A 23635-nucleotide genomic window follows, 5' to 3' on the forward strand; every position below is an offset into this window, starting at 1 on the left:
GCTGTCTATTGCCATTCTCTAACACAAACTCTAACCTTAACCAGCTCCTTAACAGCGCCTAAACTTAACCGTTCTAACCTTAACCAACTCCGAAACAATGCCTAACCTTAACCTTAACCTTAACCATGCCTAACCTTAACCATAGAAAGAATATTGCCATTCTCTAAGACAAACTCTAACCTTAACCAGCTCCTTAACAGCGCCTAAACTTAACCGTTCTAACCTTAACCAACTCCGAAACAATGCCTAACCTTAACCTTAACCTTAACCATGCCTAACCTTAACCGGCGAAAGAATACACGTTAAAAAAAAATCACATTAAAAAAAAAAGATTTGATGGGTTTCGAACTCACCAACAACGGACCGCAGGATCGCAGGACCACTGTTCTGCCAGGTGAGCTATAGCGCCGAATGAAAGTTATGGCGTATTTGGACGGTTACGTAATTCCGCAAGCTCTGCCGCTCGGCTCCGCGGAGCGTGCCGCGCGGCAGAGAAAGTTGCGCGTCACGTGCCTGTCGGGGCCAATCAGGCCTACCCCGGAAGTCACTTACTGTTGCGGAACAGTTACACGCGTCCCGGACACAATGGAAGTATGGATATATTCGTAACGAATAATTTAAAAAAGATACCGTTAACTGGAATATGTTAGTTGTTTACAAAATGTTGGATTATGTAATTGGTTTTGTTAGATGGCATGCTTTGAAGCACCGCACCTCCCAGCTGCTTCTAGACACAGAGGCAACTTCTTTTATAAAATTTTTTGACCTACTTTTTCTGCGGATGGTTTTGTGAATAAATCTCCATTATGCTTCAATTACTGTGTGTTTATTGTATAGCAATAAGGTTGGATGAATTCGGCCATTGTATAAAAGTATTACACCACTTGAAGTCGTGTGTTATAAAAATTAGATCACACCTATGGGGGTCTAACGATCCTCGGCTGCGCCTCGGGCCTAACAACCACCCATAGGCGTGATCTAATTTCTATAACACACATCATCGCGTGATGTAATGCTTAACTACACCACTGTTTTGTTGCAGCTGTACCTTCATCTCCTCTTCATTGTGTCTCTTCAGCTCCTCCAGCTGTTGGGTGTACGCCTGCTTGCTTCTAGTCAGCTGGGAAACCAGGGAATCCTTCTCCTCCAGCAGGCGACTGAATTCACCTGGAAATGGATGGAGAAAATGATTATGCCACTTGAGATTAACTTTACTAACGTTCTCCTCTGAACACATTTGAGATTAGCCTTACTAACGTTCTGCTCTGAACACATTTGAGATTAGCCTTACTAACGTTCTGCTCTGAACACATTTGAGATTAGCCTTAGATAAGATTCAAATGTATTGTCATTATACAGCACAAGTACAGTACAACGAAAATAAGTTTGGCATCCAACCAGAGTGCAAATGTAATAGTAAAGTGCAACAGCAATATACAATGTACAGGTGATTAAACTGGGTACAAAACATTTGTACTACTGAGTGTAGTGCTTGCTAATCAGATATATGTACAGAGTTGTAGTATTAATATGTACAGTGATACAGGTATAAAGACAGTATGGTAGTAGTCATATACTGGCCAGCAGCGTAACTAGTAAGAGTTGGTAAGCTAACCCTACTGTTAATTTTCCTAATCTTTTGCTCAATTTGCATGTGTTTCTTTCTCACCGTTTTCTGTCTGCAGTCTTGCCCGTTGCATCACTGTGTCATTCAGTTGCCGCACATGTTCCTCATTCTTGCTCTTGAATTCACTCAGTTGATCCTCGAGAGAACGGCACAGTTTCTCCAGATTGACCTGTAATGAAAGGGTCAATTCAATGGTAAATGGTAAATGGCGCATTATATAGTGCCTTTATCCAAAGCACTTTACAATTTTGTTCCTCACATTCGCCCATTCACTTACACATTCACACACCGACGACAGAGGTGGCAAGGAACCTTCCGATTTCCGATTAACAGACTACCCGCTCTACCTCCTGAGCTAATGTTGTATAAAATAGTAGTCATCAGTGAATAAAGGTACTGCAAGACTAATTCATTCAATAAACAATCGATTAAATGTTGACTCAGCAAAGTGCTGTTAGCTTTCAAATACCTTTTTTAAGAAAACATCTACAGTTAAAAAAAAGTTACATATAGCTTTAATTGATATCTTTAATTGAAAGAGTCATCTATTACCTTTGACTTGGCGATCGCCTCCATGTTGCTTGAGAGATCATCAACCTCCATCCTGTATTCACTCTTCTCTTTCTCCAGTTTCTGCTTGACGCGCTGAAGGTTATCGATCTGTTCTCCCAGTTCTGCCACACTGTCGGCCTGCTTCTTGCGGAGAGCTGCAGAGGTGGCCTCGTGCTGAAGGGTGGACTCTTCTAGATCCCGACGTAGCTTCTGTAACTCGGCCTCACGCTTCTTGTTCATCTCGATCTGAACGGACGTGGCTCCGCCAGATTCTTCCAGCCTCTCGCTGATCTCCTCAAGTTCCCTGGCGAGATCAGACCTCTGCTTCTCCACCTTGGCCCGAGCAGCGCGTTCAGCCTCTATCTCCTCTTCTAGCTCCTCGATACGAGCCTGAAATATGAAATTGTAAGGATTACAAACAGTGTAGATGCATTCTATTATTCTACTTATTAAATGAATATGATTTTAAATATGGTTCACCTAGGCCACAGAAAAAAAAGTTGCTGTATTTTACTGGACTAACCTGAAGTTCCTTGATCCTTTTCTGAAGCTGAGCAGAAAGTGATTGTTCATCCTCAATCTTGCAAAGAAGCTGGTTTGTTTCAAAGTCCTTTCTGTATAGGGACAACAAATCATCAACACTCATTGGATTATCGATGAAACCTTACTTGGTCCCAAGAAGAGGGTCTCGTGTATTATTGGGTTAGAACATTTACTGTACATTGGAGGAGGTTGGGTTAGGACATTTACAGGGGCCAGTTTTGAATTGCAGTCTCCCGTAGGTGCTCTTTGAGAGTGGTTTTGAAAGTGGGTAGTGATTCACATTCCTTTACAGCTGTGGGTAGGGCGTTCCACATTGATGTGGCATAATTGCTAAACGTGTTTAGTCCCTTATTTGAGCCGAATCTGGGTTTAACATGATTTATGGAGCTCCCTCTGGTGTTGTGGCGTGGTATTCACTGACATTTGGGAAGTATTTTGACATGTACATGGGTACCTTAGTCGTGTAGTGTATCTTGTAGACCAGGCCCATTGCAAGTTGCTGTACTCTGTCGTCTACTCTAAGCCATCCTAGGTTGTCAAAGTGGGAAGGCGTGAGGTGGGTTCTAGGAGTAAGGTCAAGCAGTAGTCTGACCAGTTTGTTTTGTGATGTTTGTAATCTTGTTTTTAGCGCCTTTGAGGTGCTTTGGTACCATGAGGTGCAAGCATAGTCGTAGTACCCTTGAATGAGTGCTCCTGCCAGAGTCTTCAGGGTATTCTTGTTTACCAGAGAGGAGATCCGGTACAAGAATCTAGTTCGTTGGTTGACTTTTTTTATTACATTGGATGCCATTTTGTCACAGGAAAGATTTGCCTCTAGGATGGAACCTAGGTATGTAATTTCATCTTTCCTTGTGACAATATTGTCACCCACTGTAACTGAGATGCCGTCGGTCTTGCTGAGTTTGTTATTTGAACCGAAGAGAATGGACTCTGTTTTACCCAGGTGTAATGATAGTTTGTTATCAGCGAGCCAGGTGCAGATTTTGCCTAGTTCAGAGCTGAGGGTTTTTTCAACCTGTAACTTGTTCTTGTCAGAGACCAGCAGGGCTGAGTCGTCCACAAACAGGAACAAGTTGCAGTCACAAGCTGACGACATGTAATTTGCATAATTCAGGAACAGTAGCGGTCCTAGTATGCTTCCTTGTGGAACACCACAGCTCACTGGGAGGGGGAGGGGGATAGGGTACCGTTTACCTCCACCATCTGTTCTCTCCCCTCCAGGTAGGATTGCATCCAGCTCACTGATAGACTATCAAAACCAATTGCTTTTAGCTTGTCAATCAGAATGGAGTGATTGACAGTGTCGAAGGCCTTTTGTAGGTCCAGCATGACCATGCCGCAGTATTTGCCCGCGTCCACCTCTTGTTTGATGTCGTTGTTCAAATAGAGAAGGCATGTGTCATTGGAGTGGGATGTTCTGAAGCCAGATTGGAATTCATAGATTCGATTTTTTTCCGTTCGTATAACATTTTTTCCATGACTTTCGAGATGGAGGTAAGAATAGAAACAGGAAGGGGCGGCCAGGTAGCGCAGCAGACTAAGCGTCTGTCTACCACCACAGAGACAGTGGGATCGAATCCAGCTGTGGTGCTTCCGAGTTGGCCGACCGTCCATACTAACACAATTGGCAGTGTTAGCGGGTGGGAAACCCGGCGAGGGTGGGTCCAGGTCGTTGTAAACAGCGACTCCTACAGTTCGGTCGGGGCGCCTGCACAGCAAGGGAAGGATCTGGGAGAGGTAGTGTGACCTTCCACACGTTACACTCTCCCAGTGAGAGTCCGCGCTGCCAGGTGAAAAGAAGCGGTGGACTGAGTACACATGTGTCGGAGGAAGCATGTGATAGTCTCCGCCCTCCCGGACCGACGGTAGGGGGTAGAGTGCGCAACGACAAGGAAGCGTGAATACTTTCCCCAAGTCCTTCCGCGTTCGGTTTACGCGGCCCGATTGGCCACTGCCGCTTCTCTCAGCGCCCAATCGCGTTACTCCTAACGCTCGCTCCTAACTTTCAGAACTTCTCTCAGTTCCACAAGTCCATCACATCAGCTACCTACGCGTTACTCCTAACACTCGCTTCTAACTTTCAGAACTTCTCTCAGTTCCACAAGTCCATCACATCAGCTACCTACCTGCATCAATATACTACTATCAACTAACTCGCTACCGCCGTGCATCAATATACTAACTAACTAGCACATCAATGAATGCACTAACTACTACCGCCGTGCATCACTATACTGCTACCGCTGTGCATCAATTGTATTGTTTTCATCTCTCTGTAGCGAGTTGAGTGATAGTGAGTTGAGTGATAGTTAGTTTTAGTATATGATGCACGGCGGTAGCGAGTTGAGTGATAGTGAGTTGAGTGATAGTTAGTTTTAGTATATGATGCACGGCGGAGATTAAAACAATACGAGGAAATGGGCGAGGACTTGGGCTGTGGTGGAACTGAAAGCTGATGGTTGAGTGATAGTAGTATATTGAGCGAGTAGTGCGGCGATAGTAGGGCTAACGCAATTGGGCGCTGAGAGGCCAATCAGGGCGCGCAAACCAAACGCGGAAGGACAACTGCCTTGGGTAAAGTATTCACGCGACCAGGAAGGGGATTGGGAATTGGCATAACGACTAACATTGGGGTGGGAGAAAAATCGGAAAAAGAAGGAGGAAAAAGATAAAAAAAAAAAGAAAAAAAAATAGAAACAGTCTGGGTCTAATTTGCTGCCCTTTTTGTGCAGGGGGGTTACTCTCGCAATTTTGAAGTCTTTGGGTATGTGTCCCTGTTTTATGGAGAGGTTTATTATGTGTGATGACTGGGGTGATGGCGGCTGCTGAGTCTCTGAGGAATTTGGAGGGGATATTGTCATGGCAGTGGCCTTGTTAGGTTGGAGGGCGCTCACTTTTTTGAGTACCTCAGCTGTTGTTACCATTTCTAGTTTGAATACATTTGAAAATTTTAATGGTAAGCTTTGACTGACTTTTACGAAACTCAGAGCATTTTTTGTCTCTGGTTTTCATAGTGCATCCACGGCTCAGCGCGATTTTTTACTCTGGTGGTTCTTAGGGGGGCCATGTCGTTTAGTATTGTTGAGAATTTGGTTTTGAAACCAAGCCATGTTTCTTCAACTAGTGTACCACTGAGCTCTTCTGACCAGTCCAGGCTCTCCAGTTCTAGGTTAAAGACTATTATTCAATTGAATTAATGCTGATTAACAAGAGGAAAGAACTCATGGAGAAGTTCATGAAGTCATGATTTAGGCCTGATTTATTTCACTCACTTCTTGAGCTTTTCATCAGACTGCTGCTTGTCGTTCTCCAGATCCATTATGGATTCATGGGCCAGTTTAAGATCTCCTTCAAGCTTCCTCTTGGCTCTCTCCAGATCCATGCGGAGCTTCTTCTCTTGCTCCAGGGAACCTTCAAGCTATTTAAATAAAGATCAAGTATTATTCTTTCGTTATTCATTTTCAAGTACATTTTATTCACATATTGGTGTTATTGGTCTCACGTCATCCACTTGCTGTTCCAGCTTGCTGTTGGCCTTGGTCAGAGTGTTGACTTTGTCTTCCTCTGCTTGGAGATCATCAAGGACCTGCTGGTGGGACTCTTGGAGGGCTTTCTTTTCCTTGGACAACTTGGCAATGATTTCATCTTGAGAAGTCATTTCCTCCACAAGATTTTTAACCTATACAGGTGACATAGCAAAAAGCACTTTGATGTACTGCAGTGTTCAACACCTATGTGGTTATAAACTGTATGAATGATGTACCAACCTTGTTCTCAGTGGCATGTTTCTCCTTCTCCACTTTGGCCAGGGTGAGCTCCAAGTCATCGATGTCTTTCTTCAACTCGGAACACTCGTCCTCCAGCTTCCTTTTCTTGGCAGTCAGCTCACCATTGGCTTCCTCTTCGTCCTCCAGTCTCTCCGTCGTCTCTTTGAGTTTTCCCTCCATCTGGATCTTGTTCTTGATGAGCCCCTCACACCTGTCTTCTGCATCAGACAGGTTCTCACCTTCCTAAGTGTTAAAATTACATTTCAGGATTTTGAGAGCTCTTCCATCGATCACTAACAAGCCCCTTTCTTAGTATGAAATGTTTTTAGTTTTTGAAGAGATTGGCACTGACCTCCAACGTAATACAAAGCTGTTCCCCTCCCCCACCTGGGACAATCAGACCATCAGTTTCTTTGTTTCTTCTACCCAAGTACACCCCACTCATCAAACATGTTAAGCCCTCAGTTAGAACAGTCCAAAACATGGCCTGACTCTCTCTCTGAGCTGCAGCACTGGTTTCAACACACAGACTGGAGTATGTTTCCCACCCAGGCCACTCTGGACTGCCATACTGACATTGACTCCTACACCTCCTCCGTTGTGGACTACATCAACGCCAACACCGACAGTGTCACCACCCTTAAACAGATCACTACATTCTTTAGGTCCATACACTATTAAAGGCACGTGACACCGCCTTATATACTGTATATATATATTTTGTATAAGAATATTATATTCTTAACTCATTCCCCGCCAACGACGAGTATACTCGTTATTGGGCGCCAATCGTTGAACGCGTTATTTGATCGTTATTTCTTTTATTCAATATTTCTATTCATTATAGGCACACGGACTCAGGGTTAACATGGGGAATCAGCCTGAGAATGTAAAAGTGCAATACTGGCCGCATCACGCTAGACGGCGGTATCGAGCACCCTTTGTAACCTTGTATCCTGGGCTGTGGGATGGCCAAATGTCTCGGGTTTCGGGGCACCCTCGTGGCGCATACCATAGTGCCTCGCGCACCTACGCGGCCGACCCGGGTTCGATCCCAGCTCCTGTCGTTATTTGTCGCATGTCCTCCCCACCTCTCCTCCCGTTCGCCCTCTCCTCTGTCGGTCCTGCGTGACCAATAAAGCTGTAAAAATGCTAAAAAAAATATTTCTCTGGTTTCATTTGTCCTTCTCGGGCGGGGCGAACGGTTCTCTCGGTTCCATTTAAGCGCGTCAAATATTCCCGATCCATATGTTGTGGTGGATTATGCCGTGGACCAAATGGACATTGGATATACCAGATGGCAATCAAACAATTGGAATATTATTTTTGGAATACTCCCGATCACGATTTGACGTCAATTTTTGCTTGATCCTGCAATGCAATGATATCGATCGGGCTGATAAGCGTTTTTTAGTGCCGTTACTGACAATCAAATAATCAGAAACGACCCCCCCCCCCCTTTTCATGCATTCATGATGGAACATAATACCTATTATATAGATTTGATTTCGGGATAATAGCGTATACAGGCAAGAAATGGCAACGTCTATAGTGGAATTGACGTGTATGGCTATAACTCAGCATTTCATGAATTACCCTAGACCGCTCTAAAACCATACTTATATTCACCACGGTATAACACGGGAACGTATGGATGGAAACATTTATTCTTTTTCACATATTGAACGATAGATAGGTGATGTCAAATGGGCCATAGTATTGTATCCATAGCTATAATATAGAATATAGTTATAGCTCTACAAACAAGGTGATGCAGTCCTATCTTTTAAAGTGGCTAGAGCGACTAATCCCCGGCAGTCAATGAGTTAAGAATAAGTGATAGAACAATAACAATTTCTACCAGCAGTTTGACTCACAGATTGAATTAGTAGCTGCAAGTCATTCTTTTCCTGTTGCAGGGAAACCATCCTCTCCTCCAAGTCCTTCTTCTTGGCCAGAGTCTTTGCCAGATCCTCCTTTGTTTTCTCAAAGTCCTGTTTCATCTGAGCCATCTCCTTCTCCGTCTCGGCGCTCTTCAGAAGAGGCTTGATCTTGAAGTAGAGCTTCATCCACGGCCATGTTTTGACATTCATGAATGAACGGATGTTGTACTGGATGCTGAAGATTGATTCCCTATTAAAAACAGAATATTTGGGTCAAGTAATTAGAATCAAATATAATAATAATAATAATAATAATAATAATAATAATAATAATAATAATAATAATAATAATAATAATAATAATAATAATAATAATAATAATAATAATAATAATAATGATGATGATGATGATGATGATGATGATGATGATGATGGTGATGATGATGATGATGATGATGATGATGATGATGATGATGATGATGATGATGATGATGATGATAATAATAATAATAATAATAATAATAATAATAATAATAATAATAATAATAATAATAATAATAATAATAATAATAATAATAATAATAATAATAATAATAATAATAATAATAATAATAATAATAATACGAGCATACCCATTTGAGAGTTCATGCACTAAACCTGTTCAGATGAGTACCGGTGCTACAAATGTTTGCTACGAAAAATTACTTTAGAAAAATATTGAATAGGGCGCAAAAAATCACCCTATTAAATATCAATAGACACAACCCTGTCTTCTTCAGAGTGATACATGGCATTAGAAACACAGACTATTTAAAAGAGTTTTCACATAGTGTTTTTCTAATGCCATGTATCACTCTGAAGAAGACACTGTTGTGTTGAAACGTCAGTGACTTTTTGCACCCTATTAAATATGTTTCTAAAGATGATCCGTGTCTCCAGTACCTTCCTCTTTGATACATCTACCCACATTGTCTGATGTTTAAAGCTAAACCTCTTACCTCCTCTCCATCATCTTGACAAACTCTCTCCTCATGATGTAGCCTCTGCAGAGAGCCTGGGTCATGGTGACGAGGGTGGCTAGTTTATCGTCTCTCATCTCCTCGAGGAGACCCAGCAGACCAGCTTTGAAGAACACCTGAAACACAACGTTTAGCTGCACAAGTGTTGACGCTGTTCACCCCACTGTTCACAGGCACTGTGCACACATAGGATGCTTGAGCACCTGCCCTTCTTCCCCCCAGAGTCAAAAAGTGCCTCTTTCTGGCTGGTGTTACTTGGATTCTATTATATTCAATTACTTATTGTCATGCTTTTGACCATAATGTAAACATCGAGGGCTCAACAGTGCAAGACAAGTTGCAAAGGAGAGTAAGGGGGGGGGGGGGGGGAAAGAGAGTGAGAGAGAGAGAGAGTAAATCATTTTTTATCCAAAGTGCTTTACAATTTTGTTCCTCACATTCACCCATTCACTCACACGGATGGCGGAGGCAACCATGTAAGGTGCCAACCTGCTCATCGGGAGCAATTAGGGGTTAAGTGTCTTGCTCAAGGACACTTCGACATGCTGCCCGGGTGGAGCGGGAATCAAACCGGGAACTTCCGATTACCATACGACTGCTCTACCTCCTGAGCCACTGTCGCCCGAGGGGGAAAAAAGGTTCCAGACCACAGCAAAACATGCCCCAAAATATCTTTGGTTGAGCACCTGCTTCCCGAAATATCTGTAAAAATATCGAAATATCTCCCAGAATATCCCTGCCTGTTCACACTTGAGACTTAAAACACCCATAAGAGAGAAACCGATTACCTTTGTGTGTCCAAACTTGTATTGAGTCTGGTCCACATCGATGGAGCCCAGAAGTTTCTCTGAGGCCTTCTTGTTGTCAATGAACTGTCCCTCAGGGATGACACTGGCGTTCAATACTTTGTATCTAAAACATAAATGATTTGATTTAGATGGATCGCATCATTTTGAAGATAATTATATGCAAAATCTAAATCATGTATATTAAATAATGATATTTAGTCGGTTACCTCTGCTTGAAGTCACCATAGGTGATTCTGCTGGGGAAGCCCTTCCTGCAGATCCTGATGCCCTCCAGCACGCCGTTACACCTCAGCTGGTGGATGACCAGGAAGTTCTCCATGAGACCTTCAAGACAAATCTTAAGCTTGATTCTACGGCATGAAGACAGTGGTCCGCATTCTCGAACATGTTCGTAAGTACCTTTGTAAATATATATATTTAGTATTTCGTACTAACAAATTTACAAAAATCCTCCTCCGGATTTCCTGAACGTGTGAAACGGTCTCCTTAAGTGGCCCAAATCTTCGCAGGGTTCTCATGAATGAAAAACGTCACTCATTCTTAAACTGCAAACGCGTTCTCGTACACCTGCATTTGCATACAGACACGCCCCACCAGCTCCTTATAAGGTGAAGGAGGCGTGTGTAAAACGGCAAGGGCCATGTGCAAAACAGCGAGAGGGTCGGCATTGCATCTGCACCATGCTGACCCATTCAACAGGTAGCACGGAAGCGATTTGCGACTGATCTCAAAATGAGATTAGATTCAAATGTATTGTCATTATACAGCACAAGTACAATACACCATCCAACCAGCGTGCAAATGTAACAGTAAAGTGCAATAGTAACATACAATGTATAGGTGATGAAACCCAGACATCTCATTTAGTAATGCCAATACTGAACGACTGTGCGCTTGTCAAGAGTCAAGAGTATTGACATTACTAAATGAGATGTCATGCTAATATGTCATGTAGGACTTACTACTATAATACCTAATAAAACAAGTCATTAGAATAATAGAAGCCTACTTTGCTGGAACGATTCATTTCGCATGCGCGCGTGTGTATGTGTAATGCTCACAATGCCTCATTGAGTCAGGACTATAAATGCAAAATGTAATTGTTAATGATACAAATATTATTGTATTTATTATCATTATAATTATTTAATACCATGGATGTCAATAGTATCGGCAATCCCCAATGACTTGTCCCAGAAAAAGCTGTTGAAGACACGGGCACACACCAGTCTGTCCGACTTACGACTGCCTTTTCAAGTTCGTAAATCCTACAACGAATTTACAATACGAAGCCATTCGAGAATGACGAATAAGTATGTAAATCGAGTTACAAAGAAATTCCTTGGTAACTTTCACGTATGTCCATTCAAGAATGAGGACCAATGTTTGCAAATATGTACAAGTTTGAGGATTCCAGTTAGGCCTACCTGGAGTCTTTGACTCGTTTGGAATCAAACAACGTACGAAGTGAGGATGAGTGCTTCTTAAGTTGGTCATCAACTTGCCCAGGTTCTCCTAAAAGAGTGCAAAAAACAAAGTGACACTGACCCGACTTAACCCTTTCACTACCACACTACAGAAGGTTAAACAGAAACAAGGCCTATGTTACTGAAAACTGCCTCTAGTAAGGAATATAGCATGGCACTAAATATTATTTAAAAAGGAAGCAAGTAAAGATTTGTAATCCTCACCCTGAAGAGAGCTGACACCGTTTGGAAAGAGCCCCCCTTATTCTTCTTGCCAGCTTTCTTACCCTCAGCTGTATAAACAGTTGAAATTTGATTATTAACTTGAACACAGTAAATACATTAGTATTTTAATTATATACTCTTATTCCTATCATCGGAGACATCGACAAATATACTGGTGAAATTGATGAAACCACAAATGTCATCCAATAATGGTATACAATTAGGGGTGTAACGGTACATAGAAGCCACGGTTCGGTACGTACCTCGGTTTTGGGGTCACGGATCGGTACGAGTTCGGTACAACGGGAAATCATTATTTATAATTATGATTATATATTTATAATAATTATTATAATAATAATTATGAAATAGAATTATTTTCTATTAAGTTATACTTAGTTCCATATATGCTTGCCGCGGTAGTGACTGATACCGGTGTCATTCTGTGTTCAGGCATCCACTGAATAAATGAATTGCCTACCGCCCCCACCCCCCACGGTGTATGCTTTTTAAGTTTCAGTTTCACTTCTAGAGTAGATTTAGACTTTAACTTCACGTGAAGCAGAGAAAGAAGACTCTAGAGAAGAGATGCCATGTTACACAAAAATGGCAGATGATTTATCAATATTTTGGATTTAAACACCACAGCAGCTCGACTGGAGAGGAGCTCAGATGATCAGGAAAAGTATGTAGTGCGTTTTTCTCGGATCAGCTGTGACTGAAAGTCCGCGGGAGAAAGTTGGTGTGTGTGCGTGTGTGTGTGTCTTTCCATTGGTTAACATTATTGGGCTGAAATTTTTCAGCCTATTGTAATGACCCTTCTGTGTTACAAACATATCATTCATTCATGGTTTTGTTTCAGGGACACCTGTAGTAAAGGGGAGGGGAGAAACAGCCCAGTGCAGAGTGTGCGTTGTTAATTTGTTCTGTCTGCTTGTCATCATGCCTTTACAAGCTTCAACGTTTTATTCATCATCTAAATTTGGCAATACAAGCTTAATATTGAACGTTAAAGATCAAAGTAAGCCAGTGTAAAGTAAAGTAAAGATATTGAGCATACATTTGTAAAATATGCAACCCTAGTTTCACCTAGTGTCGTATGAGACGTATTTGTCGTATGGCTGGATGTACCGAACCGTGGCGTCCGTACCGTGAAGTCGCGGGACGAATACATGTACTGTTACTTACACCCCTATATACAATACAATGGTATAGGGGCACAACACCACTATGACAACACGCCAGCGCCACCATGTGCTTAAAAAGAAATAATAAATATTAAAAAATATTGCAGTGAAAGCTTGGGGCCAGCTTAGAAACAGACGCATCATTGTCTAATACGTGACTGCTCAGTCCTGTGTTCCACTGTGTGTGTGCGTGTGTGTGTTTTCAACGTTAAATTATTGTGCAACCTTATTTGGAATTCACCCTTGTGTTTGCTATTTTATTGAAATCATGTTTTTAAGTTGCAGGAAATTACAGCAAATTACTTTCTTTATTGACAATCATTTTGCCTCCTGGAAGGGGGGCACAGCCCCCTAGTTGCAACTCAGCACCATCCCCTTTGGGGATCCTGGGGAAAGCCCTGCATCCATATATGTTTTCCTTGGTGGCGTATGAGCTGTGTGAGCTACACAGTATGTTGTATGGTAACTGTATACGCTATGCTTGTAGACGCATACCTTCTGATCCAGCATGTGAAGCGTAGAGAAGAGCCAGCAGTTTCATTGAGGACTTCTGGTAGAGCTGGACGACTGAGTCATTCAGGGGGTCCTTGTTCTTGTCCAGCCAGCCTGTGATGCTGTACTCCACCGTCCCGGCGTAATGCACCAGAGCAAAGTGGGCCTCGGCCTTGCCTTTGGCCGGCTTTGGCTTCTCAAAGGCCTTGGTCTTGCCAAGATGCTGGTCGTGCAGCTTGTTCTTGAAGGTGGTGTCTGAGGCCTTGGGGAACATACACTCCTCTTCAAGGATGGAGAAGATGCCCATTGGCTGTCACAGTGGAAAGGATTATATTAGAAATGTAATGTAATTGATTCCATTACCACCTTGTTTTACAGTGTAGCCTGTTACCCACCTTCTCAATAAGCTCAATGCAGGCAGCCAGATCCATACCAAAGTCAATGAACTCCCATTCAATTCCCTCTTTCTTGTACTCCTCTTGTTCCAGGACAAACATGTGGTGGTTGAAAAACTGTTGCAGTTTCTCGTTGGTGAAGTTGATGCACAGCTGCTCCAAGCTGTTGTACTGATTTCCATAGAGAATTAAACTTAGATTATTACAGAAACAAAGCCCAGTGTGATTGCATAAATGAAGATCTTCATACACCTGTAAATATTGACATGTAGATGAATATTGTATCGTTATACTCACATCAAAGATCTCAAATCCAGCTATGTCAAGCACCCCGATGTAGAACTGCCTGGCCTGCTTTGTGGCCAGCATCTCATTGATACGGACAACCATCCACAAGAACATCTTCTCATAGACGGACTTGCAGAGAGCCATGGTTGAGTTGTGAACCTAGGGTGAAAGCAAAAGATAATAGTTGTCAAAGATGTAAACATATGTTAATTTATGAATATGATAAAAGGACACATTTTGTATGAGTCACCCAAACAAAGAACTGCCTCAGACAAGCGCTACCGGAGCCTCATGGCCAGCACAGAGAGACTCAAAAGGAGCTTCTATCCATCAGGCCATCAGGATGCTCAATGTGGACTCACTGTAACACTCATCCATTCTACATTTACTACACACAACACCCTCATGCACACACTCACTTTAAACATTCACCTTAAACATTCATTCACTTTAGACACTTTTTAAACATCACACCATATTTTATCTATTTATTCCTACATATTTGCACTATACCTCTTTTTATATATATATATACGTTTTCGTTTTGTATTTTGTACATTTTGTATAGTGTTGGTCTTTACCTTTAAACTTTAGCTTTTAAATACATTTTTTTGTATGAAGCACAATCTTAGGAGACTCATACAGAACCAAGCATTTCACTACATGTACCTTATGTGACAAATAAATCAAAACTTTAAACAAATTTGGGCCTTAGAGGATGTTATTCCTTACCTGATCTACCGTCTGACCTTTGGTCACAAACTCATTTCCCACCTTCACTCTGGGGTAGCACAGAGCTTTGAGCACGTCAGCGGAGTTCAAGCACATGAGGTACGAGATTTTATCAGCGACTAAAAAAACAAGGGAGAATTCAAGGGACAACATTTTCACAATGTAAGGACTGTTTTCATGACACGCCTTAGCGAAACAATTTCCCACAATGCTAATGTTGAAAGAGTGGCTTACCCTCAGTGCCATCAGGCTCAGCCTGCTCTTCACGCTGCCTCTGCTTGAACTTCATGTTACCGTGATGCATCACGGCACCGGTCAGCTTGTAGATGCCCAGCTTCTCATCCGCAGTGAAGCCCAAGATGTCGATAGCCGTCTGTGGGGTAAATCAATAGAAACAATTGAACCCTTGCACTGAAGAACTGAAGTCTGTTTTGAAATGTATTTGTAGTTTTAAAATCAATCCAAATCACTTGGAGTGTGAATTTGATATATCACCAGAAAGTACTCAGCCTCTACTGTCTTTAACTATGAATGAACACAACACTCTTTAACTATGAATGAACACAACACTCTAACTTAAATTTAAGATTTCTTTTTAGCATTTTTACAGCTTTTTATCAGATGGCAGGCAGAGGAAAATTGGGGGAAGATTTGGGGAGGACATGCAGCATAGGTCTCTGTGCCGGATTCAAACCCCGGACGCTGCGATAGTGCGAGCACACTTACATGGTGTGCCACCGTGGCGCCCCTGCATAACACTCTAACTTAACATCTTTAGATAATAAAGTACTAAACCTCTACTGTCTTTAACTATGAATGAACACAACACTCTAACTTACCATCTTTAGAAAATAAAGTACTAAACCTCTACTGTCTTTAACTATGAATGAACACAACACTCTAACTTACCATCTTTAGAAAATAAAGTACTAAACCTCTACTGTCTTTAACTATGAATGAACACAACACTCTAACTTACCATCTTTAGATAATAAAGTTTGAAAACATCCTCTGAAATGTCAAACAGACTCATTTATAATCCTCCTGACAAGAGACTATGCTGATTTTATAGGTACATATGAAATACTATAATAACAGTATCGCTGTATCATTGACCGGACCCTTTTAAAATAGCATTTTTATTTATTATTATCATTATATATATATATATATATATATATATATATATATATATATATATATATATATATATATATATATATATATATATATATATATACTGTATATATTATATATATATTTTTACAGCCATTACTTACATCAGTAGCAATGAACTCCTCCACATCGTCAATGCTCTTGACAGTGATTTCACCCTGACTGATCATGTGATAGTCGAAAGGGTTCTTGCTGATGAGAAGAGCCTCTGAAAAACATGTATTGGAACACATGAGAGACCAGGTACATTGTATCAGTAAACGTCCTAGTTCTCATCAACAGTCTTTACCTATTAGCTCAGGTTTGTGGCCAGTCATGAGCTGGTAGAAGATATGGTAGCTCCTCTCAGCAGACAGCTGGAAGGTCACTCTAGACTTCTCCAGCAGATCTGTATGGGATTTAAGCCACACGAAACATCCTATTAAACACAGCTCAATGGACGGATAGTATTATACTGCAGGGAATGCGTGGTGAATATTGAAACAAAAACTCTTACATGTTTCAATATCAGCGGAGGCCAGCTTTCCAGTGGTTCCAAAGTGAATCCGGATAAACTTTCCCTATTGAGGCAGATTGAGATGTCGTGGTGTGAGGGAGAGGCGCAATAAACACTGGTATTTGTACATTTTTAAGGCTACCTCCTTATACTACATCATTATTGGTAAGCTACCTCCTTATATTATTATTGGAATGGAATGTTGGAACCTATAGTATGGAACCCGTTCTAGTGACTGGCTGGTCCTTAAGGTCCCAGAGTTTGCTCGGGTAAATCTGCATTTTGCTATGATGCCCCTTTAGCTCATGGAATGAAATCCAACAGTCCTTAAAGCTTGAGATTATCCCCTCTGTTGCAGAGTTTAAAACCTTGATCTCCAAACTTTGTCAATCAAGTTGTACATGTTTTAACTGATTGTTATCCTTACTTGTCTTATTGTTATGATTTTATATGCTTTTTTTTGGCTTAATTTTGTATGCACACTCGATGTGACTGTAAACGAGGGAAACCTCAGTTGCCTTTTGAGTTTAAATAAAGGTTTGAAAGGTGTTGCTTTGGTTATATTTGCACAACTCGCCCAAGATCACAATGGCCTCACATAGATGGGAAAGAACACAACGGAAACAAACTTACAAAGCGGGACGAGTTGTCGTTCCTCACGGTCTTGGCGTTGCCATAGGCCTCCAGCAGGGGGTTTGCTGCGATGATCTGATCCTCCAGTGACCCCTAGAAGTAAAGTTAATTTAGTCAAGACTCAGAAACGCCCCAAATCTCTTCTGCATACAAGGGTTTGTATTGTACGTTTTCCAACCTTTATTTTGCCAGAAGATGATTCTGATTTCTTCGCTCCACCAGCTACTGCGATTGTCGCAAAGTACTGGATGACACGCTTGGTGTTGACAGTCTTTCCTGCACCGGATTCTCCACTGGGGGGGGGGGGGGGGGGGAATAATCATACAGAGACGCCCTTAATGTATAATAAATAAATAAATGTATTTTATAATAATAATACATTTATTTTATATAGCGCCTTACATACATTACATTATGGTATATGGACAAACACATTACATGGACAAACACAGTACATGGACTTTCACAATGACAACATGGTGGGGATACTACAGAGAAAGGGAGACAGCTTAGAGACAAGGCAGAGAGAAAATAAATAATAATACTAAAATATAGGTGTGTAGAGATGTGAAAAAGTAAGTGATGCAGGGATTGGAGGGTCAGGAGTGAGGGCATGCAAGGTTGAACGGGTGGGTTTTGAGGTGGGACTTAAATGTTTCTACGGATGGGGCTTCTTTGATGTGTAATGGGAGTTGATTCCAGAGTCGGGGAGCAGAGGAGGAGAATGATTTGTTTTCTGTGGACTTAAGGCAGTAGTGTGGTGTGCTCAGAAGGGCTCAGTTGGATGAGCGGAGTGAGCAGGAGGGAGTGTAGTGTTGAAGGAGGTTATAGATGTAGGCAGGTGCTAGGGAGTGGAGGGCTTTGTAAGTGAGGAGACAGATCTTAAAGTCAATCCTATACTTAACAGGGAGCCAGTGAAGTGAGGAGATAACAGGTGTGATGTGGGAGAATTTGGGGCAGCGGGTGATGATGCGGGCTGGAGTGTTCTGAACTAGTTGAAATTTATGGAGGGGTTTAGATGTTGAGCCAATGAGTAATGCATTACAGTAATCTAGACGGGAGAAGATGAGGGCATGAACCAGCTTTTCAGTGTCTGAGGGGGACAGTAGTGGTCTAATGCGGGAAATGTTCCTGAGGTGAAAGTAGCATGTCTTGGTGATGTTATTGATGTGTGGTTCGAATGATAGTTTGGGGTCAAAAAAAACACCCACGTTTTTCACTGTGGGTATATGTCTTAAGACAGGTGTGTAAAAGGGGAGTACGTCTCACAAGAGGGGAGTACGTCTCACAAGAGGGGAGTACGTCTCACAAGAAGAGGGGAGTACGTATCACAAGAGGGGAGTACGTATCACAACAAGATTCTTGTTAGCTTTCGTTGACTTTTTACTGTATATACTATATTCCTTAGATCTCTGTGTTGTGTTGTTTTATGCTAAAGAAAGTCACCCGAATGAAAGCTCCCCATTAGATATGATACACAACCAACACAGGCTCCAGTATTCTTTTGATAACACACATTTATTGACATGGTCCTCTCAGCTTCAAAATGAATACGGAATGCCCTCTTCATAGCACCCAAGGTCTCCAACTAAACATCAATCTTCCACTGCTTCCTAGGTCAACTCGACCTCTAGTAATTAGGCCTACATAACTCTCTAGTGGTTTTATCCTTAATGAGAAATCTACCCAAATCTTTTAGTCGTCATTCGTCACTCATAATCAGCATTATTAGGTACTATGTTTGGTCATTTGACCTTCATCAGGGCATGTGTCCACCTAGCTCACATTTCCAGCTGAAAAACGCTGGCAGTGCGCCGGTAGTGCTGGGATGAAGCGCATCTTGTAGCGAGATGACAGAGAGAAAGAAATCTAGCGACAGCCATCTTTTTATCGTATTTTACTGCTGCGGTTTTGCACATATAGCATATTTTAATACACTTTATTGTATATTAATTATATATATAGTTATTGCCTGACACCACAGTTCACCATTTGCTTTTTATTAGCTTTTTATTAGTGTATTCGTGTAGTTATTAGTGTATTTGTGGGCTCATACTGCTCCTGTCTCTTGTGGGCAGGCAGGCAGGCAACTCCGGTGTCAGGTTACAAACAGAGTGGTAGATATGATTGGTTGTCTGAAAATGTGCTCAGCGCATCGCTCTGAGAAGTTCAGAATGTTTCAACTTTAAACGCTGGGTGCTGCCACACAAAAAAGGTGAAAAGCGCTGAAAAAAGAAGCCGACTGCAGTGCATTTCCTATAGGCGGCTATGCTCCCTCCCCATTGGGATCAATTGACAAAAGATGCTTGCGCCCAGAAATATGCGGCAGGTGGATGCGGGCGCTCAGATGGTCATTCACCCATCAGGTGAAGGGCGAACGACCAAAATGCAGTACATACAAAACTTTACAATGCCATTACCCTTGTTTATCTGTGGTACTTACGTAATCAGGATAGACTGGTTTTCTCTATCTGCAAGTAAGAAAAAAATTGCATAATTAAAATATGTTCTTCATACAGTGCAGCCATTCAGGATTAGCTTATAAAACGATTGGTACCTGTGAGCATGGCCTGGTAGGCGTTGTCAGAGATGGAGAAGATGTGAGGTGGGGCCTCAACCCTTTTCTTCCCTCTGTATCCTGCCACAACCACAGAGTCGTACACCGGGAGCCACTTGTAGGGGTTCACCGTGACGCAGAACAACCCGGAGTAGGTCTGTAACAGTGGAGAATAATTTTCACATTAACAGTCATGTAAGTATTTATTCATTCATAGCCCATAGTCCACTAACTCTCACTTGATGTAGCCTACTTTAAGGAGCGGCACGGTTGTGTAGTGGTTAACACTGTCGCCTCACAGCTAGAAGGTCCAGGGTTCGATTCCCGCTTGGGGTTGCCAGGTACCCAGGTGGGGTATCTCCCGAGCCTTTCTATGTTCTCCCCGTGCTCGCAAGGGTTTCCCCTCCCGATAAGATAAACCCAATGTAAAAACATGCACAACAGCTAACGCTGTCGCGTCTTGACCAAGACGGACAGGAGCACTTGGATTGGTCCCCGGGGCTGCTCCCGGCTGCCCTTTGGGGGAAGGACGACGGGATGGGTCAAGCGCAGAGACTCAATCTCATCGGTGACCCAAAAAAATAATTGCATGTGTGTGTGTTCCTGTGTGTGTGCCGCCCATCGCATGTGTGTGTCACTGCATGACGAATAAAGTTATTATTATTATTATTACATACTGTGTCATATTGAGGCTGTGTCAGCTCTTGGGTAGTTTAGCATGCATCGTTAAAAGAAACAGCTCCAAGCTTTGAAGATCTCTGGCTCAAAAAGATTGTGGTATAATCATGGTTAATAAGACATAGATTGAAAAGTATCTGTCCGATTTGTACAAGTGATGGCTTATGTTGAAGGTATGAACCTGTACTTTCATATCACGTAAGATAAATAATAATAAATTGAAGATGGCTCAACAAGACCCTAACCTCTGCGCCTGGTCACATATTCTCATGAAAGCATGAAACATGGATGGCAAATATTTGATGTCGTCTGAATGATTTTGACTGCATATAGATGGTTTCAAAGTGATCTGGAATGAACTCCAACAGTCCTTAAAGCTTGAGGTTCTCCCCTCTGTTGCAGAGTTAAAACCTTGATCTCCATCCATTGTCAATCAAGGTGTACATGTTTTAATTGATTGTTATCCTTACTTGACTAATTGATGTGATTTTTTATGCTGTGTGATTTGATATGCCTTTTTTGCTTATATCTGTATGTACACTCAACGGGACTGTATATGAGGGAAACCCAAGTTGCCATTCGAGTTTAAATAAAGGTTTAAAATGAAATGAAACTAGAAACCGTCTATAGTTGAACGTTGATTCCCCGCCCCGGAAGCACTCACGTAGATCATCCATGCTGCGTAGCGCTCTTTGAGGTTATACAGCACGGCTGGTTCACTGAGGTGGGTCATCATGGCCATGTCCTCCAGCTTATCGAACTTTGGAGGATTCATGGGGTGGATCTCGTCCTCCTTGACGGTGAGGGCCTGGGTGAAAGTGAGACAACATACAATAATATGACCGACAGGGCATACAGACCCTCATCTGCACCTCTGTTTATACCATTTAATCTTCTCGTATTTTATATTCAGATTACATTTTATTGCTTATATCTATGTCAACAATTTACAAAAAAAAGTCTAAAACTGGACAATTGAATTTCCAAATCAGCTTTCAAGGATACTATCATGGACATTTATACTGACACCTGCAACTGCTCCTAAACTAGCACCTGGATGATTTGTATGGCTCTGTTTGTCTTACTTGTTTTAATCTTGTTCTGTTTTAACTTTGTTTCTTTTACCCCCTGCCCCTATCCATAAACAGGCTGTGCCTTGTAAAAAAGATATTTGTTCTTAATGACTTACCTGGTTAAATAAAGGTTAAATATACTTCTTTCTCTATTATAAAACCCTGACTGCTCCATATCCATCAACAACCACTATATCCTCCCCTCCCCCACAGTGAAAAACTTGGGTGTTCTTTTTTACCCCAAACTATCATTCGAACCACACATCAATAACATCACCAAGACATGCCTGTATGTCATGTATGTCATAAATGTCCTGATGAGTTGAAAATGGGGGACCCTGATGTAAACAAGACGAAAGTCTTTCTCTGGTCTTAACAATTGTGTGTATTGAGCCGTACTGTATTGTACCCATTCTGCAATCTGTTAATAAAGTTTTAAATCAATCAATCAATCACATGCTACTGTACTTTCACCTCAGGAACATTTCCCGCATTAGACCACTACTGTCTGTCCCCCTCCGACACTGAAAAGCTGGTTCATGCCCTCATCTTCTCCCGTCTAGATTACTGTAATGCATTACTCATTGGCTCAACATCTAAATCCCTCCATAAACGTCAACTAGTTCAGAACACCTCAGCCCACATCATCACCCGCTGCCCCAAATTCTCCCACATCACACCTGTCCTCTCCTCACTTCACTGGCTCCCTGTTAAGTATAGGATTGACTTTAAGATCTGTCTCCTCACTTACAAAGCCCTCCACTCCCTAGCACCTGCCTACATCTACAACCTCTTTCAACCCTACACTCCCTCCCGCTCACTCCGCTCATCCAACTTAGCCCTTCTGAGCACACCACACTACCGCCTTAAGTCCACAGAAAACAAATCATTCTCCTCCTCTGCTCCCCGACTCTGGAATCAACTCCCATCACACATCAAAGAAGCCCCATCCGTAGAAACATTTAAGTCCCACCTCAAAACCCACCTGTTCCACCTTGCATACCCTCACTCCTGACCCTCCAACCCCTGCATCACTTACATTTTCACATCTGTACACACCTATATTTTAGTATTATTATTTATAAAAAATTTCTCTCTGTCTTGTCTCTAAGCTGTCTCCCTTTCTCTATAGTATCCCCACCATGTTGTCATTGTGGAAGTCCATGTACTGTGTTTGTCCATATACCATAATGTAATGTATGTAAAGCGCTTTGAAATACCTTATGTAAGGCGCTATATATAAAATAAATGTATTATTATTATTACCCTGCCCATACCTGTACCTCCACTCCCCCCTCCCCCGTGATGCCTGAAATCCCCCAAGGGGATCTTATAAAGGAATATCTTATCTTATATTAATTTACATTTATTATAGCCTATTCATTCTATGGTTTGATTCTCATACTCACTTGCCCATCTATAGTTTTCACAGTGGCTTTTCCACCCTCTCTGTTCTGGAGAACTCCTTTGAGGTACATCTCCTTTGCCTCGGCTACAAAGTACGCCGTTTTGGCGTCGAACGGCGTGTTCTGGGCCTCGATCCTCTCCCTCTCTGGCTTCCGGAGGAACACCGACGCCGGGCCGAAGCACTCCATCTCCGCGTCTCCCATGACGGCTCTTCACTGGGAGGGGGACAGAGGCTACTTTCTCATTATATCAAACAATGTAATTTGAGAGCTATTTCATGGCACTGCTTCTATTTTATGCTCATTTTATGTCTATTTCTACTGCATTTTATGTCTGCACTCTATGCATTGTCAAATGTATGCTCATTGTATGCCTATATTTGCCTCGGGATGAATAAAGTATTTCTATTCTATTCATATCTACTTTATGTCTATTTTATGTCTATATTACTGCTGTGAAGCACTTTGGACTGCAATATATGAAAGGTGATATACAAATAAAGTTTCTTCTTCTTCTTCTTCTTCTTCTTCTTCTTCTTCTTCTTCTTCTTCTTCTTCTTCTTCTTCTTCTTCTTCTTCTTCTTCTTCTTCTTCTTCTTCTTCTTCTTCGTATTACAGTTGATATATAATA

The 23635-nt window shown here is 41.9% G+C and overlaps 1 protein-coding gene across 1 annotated transcript in view; it reads right to left on the minus strand.

Moving 5' to 3' along the window:
* Positions 1 to 23208, minus strand: part of LOC311229985 (myosin heavy chain, fast skeletal muscle-like) — a gene marked incomplete at its 5' end in the record, with an annotated part of 29765 nt that extends 6557 nt beyond the window's left edge. The window contains 27 exons of the mRNA XM_084316104.1: positions 1049 to 1167; positions 1670 to 1796; positions 2180 to 2569; positions 2703 to 2793; positions 5995 to 6140; positions 6225 to 6401; positions 6490 to 6732; positions 8367 to 8622; positions 9371 to 9507; positions 10180 to 10303; positions 10407 to 10524; positions 11628 to 11715; positions 11892 to 11959; positions 13574 to 13880; positions 13966 to 14136; positions 14263 to 14412; positions 14986 to 15104; positions 15220 to 15358; positions 16266 to 16369; positions 16451 to 16549; positions 16658 to 16721; positions 17291 to 17383; positions 17469 to 17583; positions 19734 to 19761; positions 19848 to 20004; positions 21190 to 21333; positions 23008 to 23208. Coding sequence (XP_084172230.1) covers positions 1049 to 1167; positions 1670 to 1796; positions 2180 to 2569; positions 2703 to 2793; positions 5995 to 6140; positions 6225 to 6401; positions 6490 to 6732; positions 8367 to 8622; positions 9371 to 9507; positions 10180 to 10303; positions 10407 to 10524; positions 11628 to 11715; positions 11892 to 11959; positions 13574 to 13880; positions 13966 to 14136; positions 14263 to 14412; positions 14986 to 15104; positions 15220 to 15358; positions 16266 to 16369; positions 16451 to 16549; positions 16658 to 16721; positions 17291 to 17383; positions 17469 to 17583; positions 19734 to 19761; positions 19848 to 20004; positions 21190 to 21333; positions 23008 to 23208 — 3975 coding nt within the window. The remainder of the gene's footprint in view (positions 1 to 1048; positions 1168 to 1669; positions 1797 to 2179; positions 2570 to 2702; positions 2794 to 5994; positions 6141 to 6224; positions 6402 to 6489; positions 6733 to 8366; positions 8623 to 9370; positions 9508 to 10179; positions 10304 to 10406; positions 10525 to 11627; positions 11716 to 11891; positions 11960 to 13573; positions 13881 to 13965; positions 14137 to 14262; positions 14413 to 14985; positions 15105 to 15219; positions 15359 to 16265; positions 16370 to 16450; positions 16550 to 16657; positions 16722 to 17290; positions 17384 to 17468; positions 17584 to 19733; positions 19762 to 19847; positions 20005 to 21189; positions 21334 to 23007) is intronic.
* Between the last annotated feature and the right edge of the window lie 427 nt (positions 23209 to 23635).

The sequence above is a fragment of the Notolepis coatsorum genome (genome assembly GCF_963971535.1).
Source record: "Notolepis coatsorum genome assembly, chromosome: 6".
In the NCBI taxonomy this organism is placed as follows: Eukaryota; Metazoa; Chordata; class Actinopteri; order Aulopiformes; family Paralepididae; genus Notolepis; species Notolepis coatsorum.